Below are 15,854 nucleotides of genomic sequence, written 5' to 3'. Positions count from 1 at the left end.
TTGCATAGATCGATGCCCATGTTGTTGATCACTGGATGGTCTGGTCCAGGCTTGATCATTTACAGACCGCCTCCATATAGCAGCGTTAAACAACAACCCTACAAACCATTTGCCATGCAATCAGTTTTCCTGACTTTCATACCTTTGTAACAAGATCGGAGTATGATTTTACGCTGCTTTTATCAATATTCCAGCAAAAACACGGCGGGGGACACCAGAAATGGGCTTCCCACATTGAACCCATGTGGGGAATCAAACCCAGGTCTTTGGCGTGACAAGCGAACGCTTTAACCACTTGGCTACTCTACCGCCCCATATGTGATATGAACAATTTCTAAAAAAATGATTTCTCTATTTCCTATCTACTTAGAACACAGATTTGTACTATATAGGCATGTGGCCTGTCAGTTTTAACATAACATTCCCTATTCTAGGGAAAGTTACAAATTCTTGGTTCACTTATCCAAAATATTTGTGTTGCAGTGTGGGGTAAGCATCTGGGAAGCATTTCCTTTTCCACATTCCGATTTTAAACTAAATGTTCCTTGTGAGTAGTATGGTTGTATAATCTTGTAAAAAGTTAAACTATTAAAGAATAAATCTGAGACAGAAAGACAGAAACTATATTAAATACTCTTCACCACCCCGTTCCTTTCTTCTCTGCATATGTATCATAAAGTTCTCGGAGATGTACCAGCAATTGCTTGATACCAACTCGCTCTCGGGCTGACACAGCAAATATGGGCAGAGTCACATGATCTCGGAGAGCTTCAAGGTTCTTGTCAGCTTCAGGAAGGTCGACCTTGTTGGCCACAACAGCGCATGGTCTCTTTGAGAGACCTTCCTCGTACTGATCCAGCTCAAACTGGAGGTCATGTAGCTGTTTCCAGGGTTCATCAACAGAGAGGTCAAGGACATATAGAAGGCATGTACATCTTTGAATGTGTCGTAGAAATGAGATTCCGAGACCTCTGTTGAGATGTGCGCCGGAAATCAGTCCTGGTATGTCAGCAACTGTGAACAAAACATGAATGAGTGAGAAGGGGGCTGACAGACAACAGAGAGAGTGAGTGAGTTTAGTTCTACACCGCTTTTAGCAATATTCAAGCACCAGAAATGGGCTTCACACATTGTAGCCAGACAGACAACAGAACTCAAGTAAATATTTCTGAGCATGTTTTAAAATATCTGACACTCATCATTCTCACCACTTCCCCAAACTTCCAAAACAACCCACAACCACATACAATACTGTGCTTACAACCATTGATAATATCAATATAAATCATGAGTAAACAGAGGCTACACTCTTCTGGGAATGCGTTACCTCCCTTACATCAATAGCCCTACTTTGAACATTGTACGAGTAATACTGTGCAGATGAGGACATATGGTGAATCTGGTAAGATTGGGAAGACGGTGACAGCCAATTACCCAGATAATGTATGAGTATTGAGTATTTACTAACACAAAATCATTAACATGTGGAACTGATGTTGAAAAAATAAGTAAATAATTCTGCTTAACACATTGTTGTCACACAACCTGAAAACATTGATCTATGTGTTACAATCAGCTACTGCCTAGTGGATGAACCATCTGTCTTGACAGTGGTAGTTTGATCCTTGACTCAAACCTAACACAGAAAATGCTATTACCCAGCCTGGCTGCCGTTGTACAAAACAACTGTGGCCGAGATGATTTTATATTTGTTTTGTAAATATTTAAGAAATATTTTTAGAATACAAGCTAGAACACTTACACAGTATACAGAAAGTAACAATAGATTTACCACAGCAATTATATAACTCTTAAACTTCACCATAGCCACTGTCACTCTAATGACAAGCGCATTGCATTGTCTGCCTTGTCCCATATCCTTATTATGTAAGTCTCCTTACCTACAGTTCAACTTTATTTCATCAAGCAGTTGTCAGATACTACTCTTACAAGTCAGAGGTCTTACACATGTAATGCTGAGAAATACTTTGGCTTTTTGTGGACCGAGTGGCTGTGGACCTCACTTCTATTTATGCATATATAAGGTCAGTTTGTGTTTTGCTTTCATATTTATGTATTTATATATATGTCTGTATAGTTGTATATGAATAATGCATTGATAAAATATATTTCTCTGTTGAACCAACAAATTAACTTGCCATTGAGTGTGTGTTATTGACTAGTAGTTCATAATTAGTATATAAGTATATTTAAATGTTCAGATATTCTACTAGCTTTGAAGGTAATATAATTTCTCTTTTAATCCATGAACTTATGTCCTATATTTTTATTTCCATTTTTCCTGGTTGCTCATCATTGTGTAAAATTTGTAGAATATCCCGATTGGACACTGCCACCTTAATAAGCTGCCAGCTCATTGCCACACAGTGGTAAGTCAGGTGTACAGATATATTGACTATATATCTTGACAATTTGTGGAGACAGTAATGTGTCAGCTTCCTAAGTATACATTGTAATCTGCACGAGTTAATCTTTTCAGTTTAACTGTATCCACTGTTCCCTTTTGTATATTATCCATGTATAATTCATAGATGTTGTGTGATATGGCTGGTGTAATTAATTTATCAGATATTTTAATAGTAGTTTTGTATAATATTTACAGAGCTGGAAACTGATTAGTAAACTTTGTTTACACAATAAAGAGATTGCTGTCGACTCACAACCCAGTAGCTGTTCTGCGTTATTCTTTCAACTGGAACCTCGTCCGCTACTACACAACCTTAGTGCTAAGACTACCTTAAGAGTATGTTAAGGGAGTTATTGTCACCTTAGCGCTAAGATGACTTTGTACAACGGCACCCAGGTGCTCAGCAATAGCTCAGTCAGGGGACAAACTAGGGACTGGTGGGTACAGAGTCAGTATTTTGTGTCTGATGGTGCATGGTATTGCATAGCACTACAAACTGGAATAATCTTGAACCCATCTTGAACCACAATTTAAACCCCATTATGCTTCAAGTATTTATCCTTTCCATTTTTATCAGATTCCATGGGATGTGGATTTTATCGTCACATATAGTGCTGAGAATGTTCACAGGTTCACAAGTGTCTGCTTCAGACATAAGAGACAGGAGATTTATTATTGGGCTGGCAGGGAAAACAGGAGGTTAACAAAAACTAAAACTAATAATGATATAGCCACTCATATAGCGGTTAACTTCACACCGAAGGGACAAGCCCTAAACACATACAACACGATGGACATCCAGGTGGCAGGGAGAAGCTCTAAGAACATACAACACTATGGACATCCAGGAGGCAGGGACAAGCTCTAAGCACATACAACACAATGGACATCCAGGAGGCAGGGACAAGCTCTAAGCACATACAACACTATGGACATCCAGGAGGCAGGGACAAGCTCTAAGCACATACAACACTATGGACATCCAGGAGGCAGGGACAAGCTCTAAGCACATACAACACAATGGATATTATTACCCCTGATAACCCAAGATGCCTGTGAGGTGCTAGAAGGTTAACAGTCATATGACTTATCCCACCAGGAACCCAATTTCTACTGGGTAAACAGAAGCAGTTTTGAACAAACTCACTTGCTTAAGGTGAGATCACATGTATGCTTCGTTGTGGGGCAGGACAGAAGTTCTAGAGAGTCAAGCTGCCAGACATGGTCACCTATCCAAGGACTCTGTGACCAATGTTGCTTAACTTCAACTGATTTGCGGGTACACCTACAGAATAGCGGATACCTACCACCCTAACCCTAACCCTTACCCTAACTCTAAGTAAACCCGCATGCTTTCAAAGATGGCGGAAGGTAACCGGTATTCTGTAGTCTTACTGATTTGTGTCCCCCTCTATGCACAAGACTATACACCATCACACATGTGGGAGGGTAATGAATAATTCAACATGCTATTATAAAATATCAAGTGGTTCTGTAGTGGTTCTTCCTGGGAGGGTAATGAATAATTCAACATGCTATTATAAAATATCAAGTGGTTCTGTAGTGGTTCTTCCTGGGAGGGTAATGAATAATTCAACATGCTATTATAAAATATCAAGTGGTTCTGTAGTGGTTCTTCCTGGGAGGGTAATGAATAATTCTACATGCTATTATAAAATATCAAGTGGTTCTGTAGTGGTTCTTCCTGGGAGGGTAATGAATAATTCTACATGCTATTATAAAATATCAAGTGGTTCTGTAGTGGTTCTTCCTGGGAGGGTAATGAATAATTCTACATGCTATTATAAAATATCAAGTGGTTCTGTAGTGGTTCTTCCTGGGAGGGTAATGAATAATTCAACATGCTATTATAAAATATCAAGTGGTTCTGTAGTGGTTCTTCCTGGGAGGGTAATGAATAATTCAACATGCTATTATAAAATATCAAGGTTCTGTAGTGGTTCTTCCTGGGAGGGTAATGAATAATTCAACATGCTATTATAAAATATCAAGTGGTTCTTCCTGGGAGGGTAATGAATAATTCAACATGCTATTATAAAATATCAAGTGGTTCTGTAGTGGTTCTTCCTGGGAGGGTAATGAATAATTCAACATGCTATTATAAAATATCAAGTGGTTCTGTAGTGGTTCTTCCTGGGAGGGTAATGAATAATTCAACATGCTATTATAAAATATCAAGTGGTTCTGTAGTGGTTCTTCCTGGGAGGGTAATGAATAATTCAACATGCTATTATAAAATATCAAGTGGTTTTGTAGTGGTTCTTCCTGGGAGGGTAATGAATAATTCAACATGCTATTATAAAATATCAAGTGGTTCTGTAGTGGTTCTTCCTGGGAGGGTAATGAATAATTCAACATGCTATTATAAAATATCAAGTGGTTCTGTAGTGGTTCTTCCTGGGAGGGTAATGAATAATTCTACATGCTATTATAAAATATCAAGTGGTTCTGTAGTGGTTCTTCCTGGGAGGGTAATGAATAATTCAACATGCTAATATAAAATATCAAGTGGTTATGTAGTGGTTCTTCCAGGGAGGGTAATGAATAATTCAACATGCTAATATAAAATATCAAGTGGTTATGTAGTGGTTCTTCCAGGGAGGGTGATGAAAAAATGTACAAGGACATTGGTCCTCAACAGTCCTGTTATAATTTAGTGTGCGCATTCGGTGAATTGAAGTATCGTATCTAAAACAAGTATTTGACACTAACATGGCAATGTCCCCACTGCTAAAGAAGATTGAAAGATATTGGATACAACAGTGTATGAGATATCGCATTAACAAGAGTTTGAAAAGTGGTCAAAGTGTCGTGGTGACCTTGAAAACGAGGCCAAGGTGACCAAAATCGACTGGTGTCTGCGTAATCCACAAATTTAGGCTGTCACCAATTTTGAAGACATTGGGTACAACAGTTCATGAGATAAAAAAAATCAGCACGTGCGTACAGACACGGACACGCCTGAATACATAATATTTGAAAATTTGTGAATCGAATGTATTAGGGGTGACTATCAGGGGGAATGAAGTATTGCGATAGTCTATTGTGGCCAACTATTGCAATAGTTCCTTTCTCCTTGAATTGACTCATTTGAAGTCATTTCCCAAATGAAAATATAGGTCATATGAAGTAAAAACAAGCTGAAGTAGTTTCAGTTTCATTTAATAACTGACAAGAAACTTGAAATCCAGATCAAGTTTGTTTAAGAGGTAACAGGGGCAGACATTTCTAAATCAAAGTGAATGAATCTGGTACTTTCTGTATCGATAGTTTTTCGCATTTATCAAAAGAAGTCAGTTACTAAACTATCGATAGTCACATGTACTTTCTGGATCGATAGTTTTTCGTTTATACCATTAAATTACTATCGGAGACTCAACAATTGCAATCCATCGATAGTTTGATGCATCATTACAGCCCTAGGACATATCCCTTCATGAATTCAATTCACTTTTCAGGTCATTAGAAACAAATATTTACGCATATGTTTCAAAAAGTGTTTTTACTAATAACTTGTTTTGTCTGTTTGTACTCTACACATAGTTAGTTGTTTATCTAAGTGAATAAAAGAAAAATGGATTATGTCCCAGTTATGCAGTAACTCATGTACCGAAGTATATGTTTGGTATAGAAACAGGGGCTGAGGTATCATAAATGATATCCTGTTCAACATTCTCACCAGCGATCTGTTCGAAGTCATCATACATCACCATGCCGACATGAGGGTTGAGGGTTGTGAAAGGATATGATGCCACCTTTGGTCGTGCTCGTGAGATTGCCCGCAGAAGGGTAGACTTCCCAGCATTCGGGAACCCTATCTAACATAAAAAAATATTTGAATTTTAACGATAAATTGTTATATTATTATATTGTTATTATTCATAAATACTTATCCTATTTCAGGTTATACACTTTATCTTGTTCCTATGACCACAATCTGGAACAAGTTTTCAACCTCTTAAACACCTTGACCAAACACACCCCAGCTCCATCTGTTGATGTAGGCCTTCACACCTAACTCATGGAATGCATCCAGTCATACTCCACTTGATCATGTGACTTCTTTATCTTCATTCAGTTTCTCGTTTTCTGAGATTGAAGACGTCCTTTCCTTTGAAGATTCTCCCTTGACTATTCTAAGTGTTTCTATGTTGAAAACTTCACCATATAAGCAATATCAGTATGGAAGGGGTCTGCAAATAATCGAGTCTGGACCAGACAATCCAGTGATCACCAGCATGAGCATCAATCTACTTAATTGGGATACATGGCCATGTGTCAACCAAGTCAGCGAGTCCGACCACCAGATCCCATTAGTCGCCTCTTAAGACAAGCATAGGTTGCTGAAGAAAACATTCTAACCCGGATATTCACCTCGAATTTAAAGAATGGAACTCATGACCAAAACCATGTATCCTGGAAGCAAGGGGTGCCTATCAGCACAGCAACCAAAACCTTGTATCCTGGAAGCAAGGGGTGCCTATCAGCACAGCAACCAAAACCATGTATCCTGGAAGCAAGGGGTGCCTATCAGCACAGCAACCAAAACCATGTATCCTGGAAGCAAGGGGTGCCTATCAGCACAGCAACCAAAACCATGTATCCTGGAAGCAAGGGGTGCCTATCAGCACAGCAACCAAAACCATGTATCCTGGAAGCAAGGGGTGCCTATCAGCACAGCAACCAAAACCATGTATCCTGGAAGCAAGGGGTGCCTATCAGCACAGCAACCAAATCCATGTATCCTGGAAGCAAGGGGTGCCTATCAGCACAGCAACCAAAACCATGTATCCTGGAAGCAAGGGGTGCCTATCAGCACATCAATCAAAACCATGTATCCTGGAAGCAAGGGGTGCCTATCAGCACAGCAACCAAAACCATGTATCCTGGAAGCAAGGGGTGCCTATCAGCACAGCAACCAAAACCATGTATCCTGGAAGCAAGGGGTGCCTATCAGCACAGCAACCAAAACCATGTATCCTGGAAGCAAGGGGTGCCTATCAGCACAGCAACCAAAACCATGTATCCTGGAAGCAAGGGGTGCCTATCAGCACAGCAACCAAAACCATGTATCCTGGAAGCAAGGGGTGCCTATCAGCACAGCAACCAAATCCATGTATCCTGGAAGCAAGGGGTGCCTATCAGCACAGCAACCAAAACCATGTATCCTGGAAGCAAGGGGTGCCTATCAGCACAGCAACCAAAACCATGTATCCTGGAAGCAAGGGGGGCCTATCAGCACAGCCAGATGTATTACCTTCAACTACTGTCGACCAAGTCAAAACACTGGTAAGACGTATACATTCAACCTTACAATCAGGTTGCATCTGGGATCTGACAATAAACAGATCCTAGTATTTCTACAGGAAGAAACACTGAACTACAAATTAACACCACAGGCAAAATGGTCAAATTTAATTTCCAAATCATAAATGCATTCCAAATCAACCATTAAGAGAAAACTCCTCACCAGTCCTGCATGCGCCATTGTTTTCAGTTCTACTAGCAGAACTCGTCTCTGGCCCTCAGCACCTGCTTCTGCATATGCAGGGGCACGATTCTCATTGGACAGGAAGAAGTGGTTACCATGACCACCAGCACCTCCCCGTGCAGCCACAAAGTACTCCCCACTGGCCTCCAGGCTGGACAGCATCTTCCCATCCTCATCTTTCACAACAGTGCCAACTGGAACCTTGAAATTGGTCTTTCAAACTTAATTAAAAAATTTATTTATGTGATTTTCACCCCACCCATTTCCTTGTCAAACTCTCCGTCTGTACTATAAAACACCATATACTGAGTCAAGTCAAACATTAACACAGGCAGTATGAACAGTTTTGAATAATTACTCACTACGTCCATTTTTGTAACATTTAGAAGACAATCAAATCATGAATTCTTTGTAGAGAGTCAGGGACTGTTGAGCTAAGTATTTCAGCTGGTCTATACTAAGTTGCTCTTTTTGAGAATACACTCACTTTTTGCCTAAGCTAAACAATCTGTTTTCACACAGGAGCTTATTTACTTTGTGCTAAAATGCACGTGTTAATATATCTAATATTTATATATTATCTAAGACATATGCCATGTGCCATCAAAAAAGCATTGGGTGTGAGCACATATGCAAGTGTTTCTTGTTACTCACGGCACCAATAGCCAATATTTTCACTGCAATGTGCATGCGTGAGGGTACGTACAAAAATACAGAGAATGGTATTATGAGCATCGACCCAAGCTGCTGGGGCACACTGGCATGTGAAGCCACTTGGCCCAATAACCTGATCCAACTTACCGTCAGATTTGGTTTTACACCACTTTTAGCAATATTCTAGCCACCTCACCGCGTGACGAGTGGACGCTTTAACCACTAGGCTACCCACCCCACTGCCTCTCAATCCAACTTACAAGCATAGCTTGATTGGGACCAGTTCAAACCTGTCCCCAGTCCACTCATTCCCTCAGACAAGCACTGGGTGACTGGGACCAGTTCAAACCTGGAACGCCCACCAGTCCCCAGTCCACTCATCCCTCAGACAAGCACTGTGTGACTCGGGATATATTCTATGAGGGTCCTGACTTGAATCCAGTCCGAAGTGTGCAGTCAACAAACATACCAGCAGACATCGTCATCCTTTATCAAGTTAAGTTTTAAAATGTAATCAGAAGCGGATCTGTTTTAACAGAAACTGAACAGGCTTATCAGAATACACCTCCTCAAAACAACAGGTTTCTAGTTTTCATGAGTTCCAACCCCCACGAGAGAAAACGTTTGAGATGCCGGGATCCAAGGGCCATCATCCCTAACTGGGCTAATCAAACGTATAATTGCAAATTGCAAGTTACTGAAGACAATATATTTTGTGTGATTTTGAATGAATTTGTATTTCTATTTTTCATATGAACCCAGTTTAGCATGAGATTTATCAGTTTTGTCGTGAGAGCATGACATTAGTTATAAATGCGTGGGATTTGACAGGTATGCATATTTTGTACTCGATCAAAATATCAGGATAGAGGGTAAAATGATAGGAACTCCAGTTCTTGTGAATCATATACATAAAGTTACTGGTTAGAATAGGTTTTCAGCAACCCATACTTGTTATAGTAGGCAAGGGGGGTTGGGGTAGCCCAGTGGTTAAAGTGTTCGCTCGTCACACCGAAGACGGGTTTGATTCCCCACATGGGTACAATGTGTGAAGCCCATTTCTTGTGTCCCCCCACCATGATATTGCTGGAATATTGCTAAAAAGCAGCGTAAAACCATACTCACTTACTGTAAAGGGCAAGTAGCGGAATCAAGTGGTCTCACAAATATTGTGAATCATCGTCCCCAGCAGTCAAATATGATACCTTATTTCAAGCTGACCGTCACATCAAAACCTACCTCTACCATCAAGTGTTCTGCATTCTTGCCATGGCAGTGTCTGGCACGACCTTTGACACCACCCTCTGCTCTAATCACAGGGTCAAGGTCAGCCAGAGACTTCCTGTTTACAGAAGCTGCAACAATCATGTTACATACCTATAGGCATGTGCTTAGATCTCAGCCAACCACAAGATAAACCATGAATTTGGAGAAGAATGTGTATCTTCAGATTTTCAAATGTAATAGAATATTTCACACAAGGTTTAAATTGGTGAAATACATTGGCATTTTTCATAACACCAGCAATTTAGCAAGCATTCCAAACTGGAACTTTTCAAAAGTTCTCATTTTCTAAAATAATTTTTAATAACATTGCAAAGTAAAGTTTCATTCCATGCAATTATGTAAACAAAATCCCTAATTCTGTTGGTTCTGATATCAGTACAATACGATTCACCTTGACAAAGCTATCACAGTTATTATTTCTACAGGTATATCACAGGTATGTTAACGTAAATGAGGAAATCTTAAATTCCCATTTGGAATTTTTTCATTACAACTGGGGTAGACTTGGCACTGAATTTCAGCCTATGAGCAGGACAAGATAAATCTCTTAACACACAAAGTTTACCTAAACTTTCAACATGGTGAACACCAACATTTTCAACATCTGCACTGCGGTGATCACACTGACAGCAGGTCAAATATAATGTAAGGTTGTAAAAGACAAATAAACTAATCAGTGGATTGGACGACCATACTCTGCGTCTCGATTGAATGTCACGGCACTGGAATGTTACTCACAATGTTAATCACTGGCTTGTTGGATTTCAGTCGAAAAAATGACAGGACACCATTAGTTTTGACTTGATTACAGCATATTGCATACACCACGTAACACAAGGCTGTACAAAACCTACCCTGTCTCATAAATAACATGATCACAATCTGAACTATGATAATCTTCAGCAATAACAACCCTCACCTTTGAACACAACATGGCCTCCATTGCCACCATTCCCGCCATCTGGTCCCGCCCACTCTTTTCGAGGGAGACTTGTGAAGGCCATACAGCCATGCCCTCCATCACCACCAATCACCTCAACCTTCCTGAAGTCCACAAAATGTTTGGCCTGAAACCAACCAAAAAACACGTTATTATTTCTCATTATTTTGGTTGTCATGGTTTCCTTTGCTATAGCCACTACTCTACTGGTCAATATATGTCTTCACTGAATGCTCTCATTGGCGATTTCCATGTAGGTGGGAAAACACTATTTTCATATTTCCCGCAATAATCGCACAGGTGGAAATGGACCAGTGAGAGCAGTTTTCTGTTTCACAGTCGTTCAGAAATTTACAGAAACTCGATGTTTACTGAAGAGAGGCTAAACGTTTGTTCAAAACAGACGTGAGTTGAGTTGAAATGGGATTTAACAGCACACTTAAGAATATTTTGCTCATATGATGACGTGCATGGGTGTGTATGTGTGGCTGCAAGTACTAGCCCAGACTTGAGCTGGTGTTATAGTGCTAGCTCACTGAGACACCATGCACCAAATAAGCATGAATACCCCACTCAGACACATTATACTGACTCCGTGCCGGCCGGTCCTTGTTGTACCCATTAATGCCAGGCAGGGACCATATTTTAACATCTTTTGGTGTGACGCATCCAGGGATTGAACCCACGATCTTACCCTCTCCGGGCAGATGCTCTAACCACTACACCACAGAGGCGGTCTGTTCAAAGCAGAGGGTAGTGGTAATGAGAGGGTCAGTGCTCAAATATGAAATGCAATTGGACAAAATGAATACGATGAGCACAAAGGTAAAAGAATGGCCTACAAGCTCAGCACAGTTTTTGTCGAAAAACGTAAGGTTTGATTGAACCGCACCTTAAAATAGTTGGGCTGCCTGGTTTTCGATCAGGCTTTTAGCATCAGGAGTGTCATCCCTTTGTATATTTTATATCACGGCTTAACGGTAGAATTTTCTAAAATCTATGTTTCTCCACCAATTTCGTTCAAAATTGAAATACTAGTACGTAACATATACAAACAATATATGATTGCAATAGTTTAGATTTTTATCTTTAAAACCTACTGCCCAAACAGTGATTGGAACCCCTGTGAATATATCACTTGTTATGTGGCAGTGTTATTCATTGTGTAACAATGTTCCAAGTGTAATACATATATAGAACGTCATGCTAGTGCATTTGGATGTTTTGTATTGAACGAGACGATGTCATGGGTGCAGAGAAACAACGAAGTTCGAAGAACAAGTTGTTTCTCTGCACCCATGACATCTTCGAGTTCAATACAAAACATCCATATGCACTAGTATGACGTTCTGTATTTATTATATACCCTCAGATCTTGCATTAATCTGTTACTTAATAAAACATATCATAGCGTAGCAATGTAGAACCGGCAGGAGTTCAATTCGGAATCTGGGGTGCAATACAGAATTTGATGATGTCATCCGTATTGCACCCCTGTATTGCTATCCTAAGTTTACATGGGTATGTAATAAAGACATTTTCAGCGCATGTAAAGGTAAAACCATGAAATATATCTTTTAACAAAGTGGAAATGTATGGGTACACAGATTTCAATCTGTCTCTACTGTCTCTGTTCCTGTGTTGTTGGCTTGGTTTAAGGTTTGGGAAACTAAAGGAGTAGCATCAGGTAAAACTTATTGATACATAAACAAGGATTGCTCCCTTGCCCCATATACACATTGAAAACAACATCAGGGGCCCTTATTTAACAAATAGTCAGTGAGTGAGTATGGTTTTTTCGCCACTTTTTGTAATATTCCAGCAATATCACGGTTGGGGACACCATAAATGGGCTTAACACATTGTATTTGTACCCATGTGAGGAATCGAACACAGGTGTTTGGTGTGATGAGCAAACACAATAACCACTAGGCTACCCAACTGCCCCTATTAAATAAATAAGTGGCATTTACACTAGTGTAACCATGGTTATGTTGCCCAGATGACACGAGGATTTTGAGATAAAACATCACTAGACATAATGATTTTTCCATTGAAATTATAATTTCTATAAATATAAATACTTGCAATGAACCATACTAAGCCATGTATAATACATGTATCTGTTTTCTGTCAGCTAAAGTGAATTTTAAGGTGTCAATAGCCTTCATTTCACCATGGTTGCTGTAAATAACAGTGAGTTGTACACTGCCAACAAATTTACACATGATTTCGTTGAATTTACCGTAAACAATACTGAATGAAATTTGAATAAAATTAATGAAATAGATTAAAGACATAAATGAAGACATACAGTTATTAATAACCAGGCAGTGTAATTACATATTAACATTGTGTATTCAAATTAATATTAGTTGACAAGGTATTTTGGGTGCCACATGCTCATGGTAATGAGTGAGTGAGTTAAGATTTCTAGTCACATCAGCAGTATTTCACCCATATGGTGACCAAAACAAATTATACATTTATGACACATAAATCAAGAATATAAAAACCTGTTGAAGAACTACATTAAAAATAACCAGAAAATCACACATACAAATGTAAAACCAGCATGTAAATCTGAAACCATAGACAATACAACATATAAAACAAGCTAAGGAAGGATAACAATATATGGATGAACAACTTCTTTATTGCTGTGACAGCGACATTTCGGTGTAGGTTCTAACACCGTTATCAAGTAAGTGATGAACAGCATCAAGCTACAGTCGTCAACAACTGAAGGTAGATCACCATACTAAGGACCACTTATTTAATTATAACTGACCAGGTCAAAAAGATCCTTAATTATTTTTACACTGAAATATTGATCCCTTGTGATGGTAAAATCATTACAGTCAAGCAGGACATGCTTCACTCTGATTATTTCATCACTCACCTTTCAACAGGTACTCATGAGTATATCTTGAATGACTTCGTATTTATATAAATGTTGATTTCCAGTTACAATAAAAGTTCTCTGGTTGCATAGCATGCAATTTCCGGCCCTGCATAGAGGCATGAGTAATAGTCACAGCAGTGAGTCACCATGGTCATAAAGCCACAAACACGCAGAAAAAGACTATATACATATATTCACAGCCTCAGATGTCACCATTTCACTCAACAAATTCCAAAATTTTCTGAGCCCTCACCCCCTAAACCTACACCAATAAGGTTGCTACCTCCCCTACCCACACCGACAACACTGTTTGGTTGACCAGTACCTCATTGGGGCACCAGTGTTGGGAGTTGACCCACTCATATCTAACTGCATGGGTCCAGGACCCTATTCAGATAAATGCCACAAGGATCCCTGCATAAATATTGAGAACAATGACATCCCTTCATTACTACATATTTTTTATGGGCCCTTACTACATATCCATATGACCTGACACTCAAATACCTGGGATTCCTTGCCTTTTGCTTTGTTTGGATTAAGAGGCTTGGCTGCAAGATGACGAGTTTGGGAAAGTCGCACCAGCTGCCGCAGAGCTGTCGACAACAGCAGCGATGACCTTTTCATCTGCAACAACATCAGTAGATTAAAAGACTACATGCTAAAGTTCATTGTTTATTGCCTAAAACTTTTGTTGCAGTACCTGCTGTATATAGAAAGAGCCAATTTTCACAAATGTAGAAAGAGGCAATTTTCACTCTACGTATTAAGAGTCAATTTTCACTCTCTACTTAGAAAGATACTATTTTCACTCTCTACATTGAGAGAGGCAATTTTCACTCACTCATTATGTATTTTACTGATTTTAGCATCTGCATATGTTACTTCATCAAAAATCCATTTTATTTAAATACATTTTGAGACCTCTGATCGTGTAAAACAATCGGATCAAAGACTCAATTCCCTTTTTCAAATCAAAACTTTGAATATATATATATATTAGTCATTTTCATACATCCACACTGAAATCATCAGCTAAATAACTTCCACTTGTATATTCAATTTCATTCTGAATGGCTTATAACAGTTAAACCACTGTGTCTTACCCCGGAATAATATTACTGGCTATTATGAATCACTGTCACTTAATCTCTTGATAAAGTCGATGTTCAGTTAGTCTCAGTCTGTGTGTATGTTTATAACAGGTGACATGAAAATATTATCCCATACATGTATTTATTATGCACTGAGTTGATAAAATCATTTATATCAATGATTGATACCATCCTTTGCAAAGTGAAATGGGCTACTTAATGTCTGTGAATGGGCTGCTTAATGTCTGTGTGAAAGTGAAATGGCTACTTAATGTCTGTGAAAGTGAAATGGGCTACTTAATGTATGTGTGTGAAAGTGAAATATATCAAAAACTATTCGATCAACACCAGCATAGTTTCTTTAAGTTATCTGCATTAGCCCATGCCCCTATTGCCTCACCCTCAACCACGGGTGACGGCATTTGTACCTTTGGACAATACACAAAGTGAGAGAGAGTGAGTGCTTTATCTCATTTCCCTATATACATTCATCGAGAGACCTTAGTTGTCTAAACATGATATCTTTTCATAATTCACACCTCAACTGATTTGATTTGACTAGTGTGCATTCACACTAAATTGTATTACACTGTAACAATCGTTAAAAAGCATCATTTTAATTATATATCAAAAAGCATTTATAATAGAACCTAGTACGAATTTCATAACGTATTGAGTTAAAAGTGGACAACATGATCCATCGTTTGTCAAGGAATGATCTGCTTCATTTTATATTGTGGGAATTTAACTATGATAACTGATTGATCAGCACCTTTATGATCTGGCGATAGATTCACAGGCTTGTGCAAGACTCATAGCGTATCCGTGAAGCTTGTCACGTTACAGGTAAACTTCCTGACGAGTGACGGCACATGTAAGCCTAAAGGTTGAGGTCATAGGTCGAAAAAATCTCACTGCGGAATGCCTCCTAAAAGTTTCGATGTTCCATAACTACTATTGATTAAATTTTGACATCCAATGCATATCATTGGAACGGCAAAATGACTCTGAATTGCGTCAAATATGTTTTATAG

At 39.1% G+C, this 15,854-nt stretch overlaps 1 protein-coding gene across 1 annotated transcript; it reads right to left on the bottom strand.

Moving 5' to 3' along the window:
* Positions 1-609: 609 nt before the first annotated feature.
* LOC124273800 (mitochondrial ribosome-associated GTPase 2-like) lies at positions 610-15,824 on the bottom strand. The gene is made up of 7 exons (XM_046709109.1): positions 15,593-15,824; positions 14,234-14,353; positions 10,801-10,948; positions 9,834-9,949; positions 7,920-8,141; positions 6,129-6,267; positions 610-1,014 (listed from the first exon to the last, which is right to left on the bottom strand). The coding sequence occupies exons 2-7, from the start codon at positions 14,351-14,353 to the stop codon at positions 638-640; spliced, it is 1,122 nt and encodes a 373-aa protein (XP_046565065.1). The 5' UTR covers positions 15,593-15,824; the 3' UTR covers positions 610-637.
* Positions 15,825-15,854: the final 30 nt, after the last annotated feature.

The sequence above is a fragment of the Haliotis rubra genome, unplaced genomic scaffold (assembly GCF_003918875.1).
Source record: "Haliotis rubra isolate DU_JTF1 unplaced genomic scaffold, ASM391887v1 Scf184, whole genome shotgun sequence".
Lineage (NCBI taxonomy): Eukaryota > Metazoa > Mollusca > Gastropoda > Lepetellida > Haliotidae > Haliotis > Haliotis rubra.
Note: the sequence above shows the minus strand (reverse complement) of the source record. Positions and strands in the feature narration are given on the sequence as shown.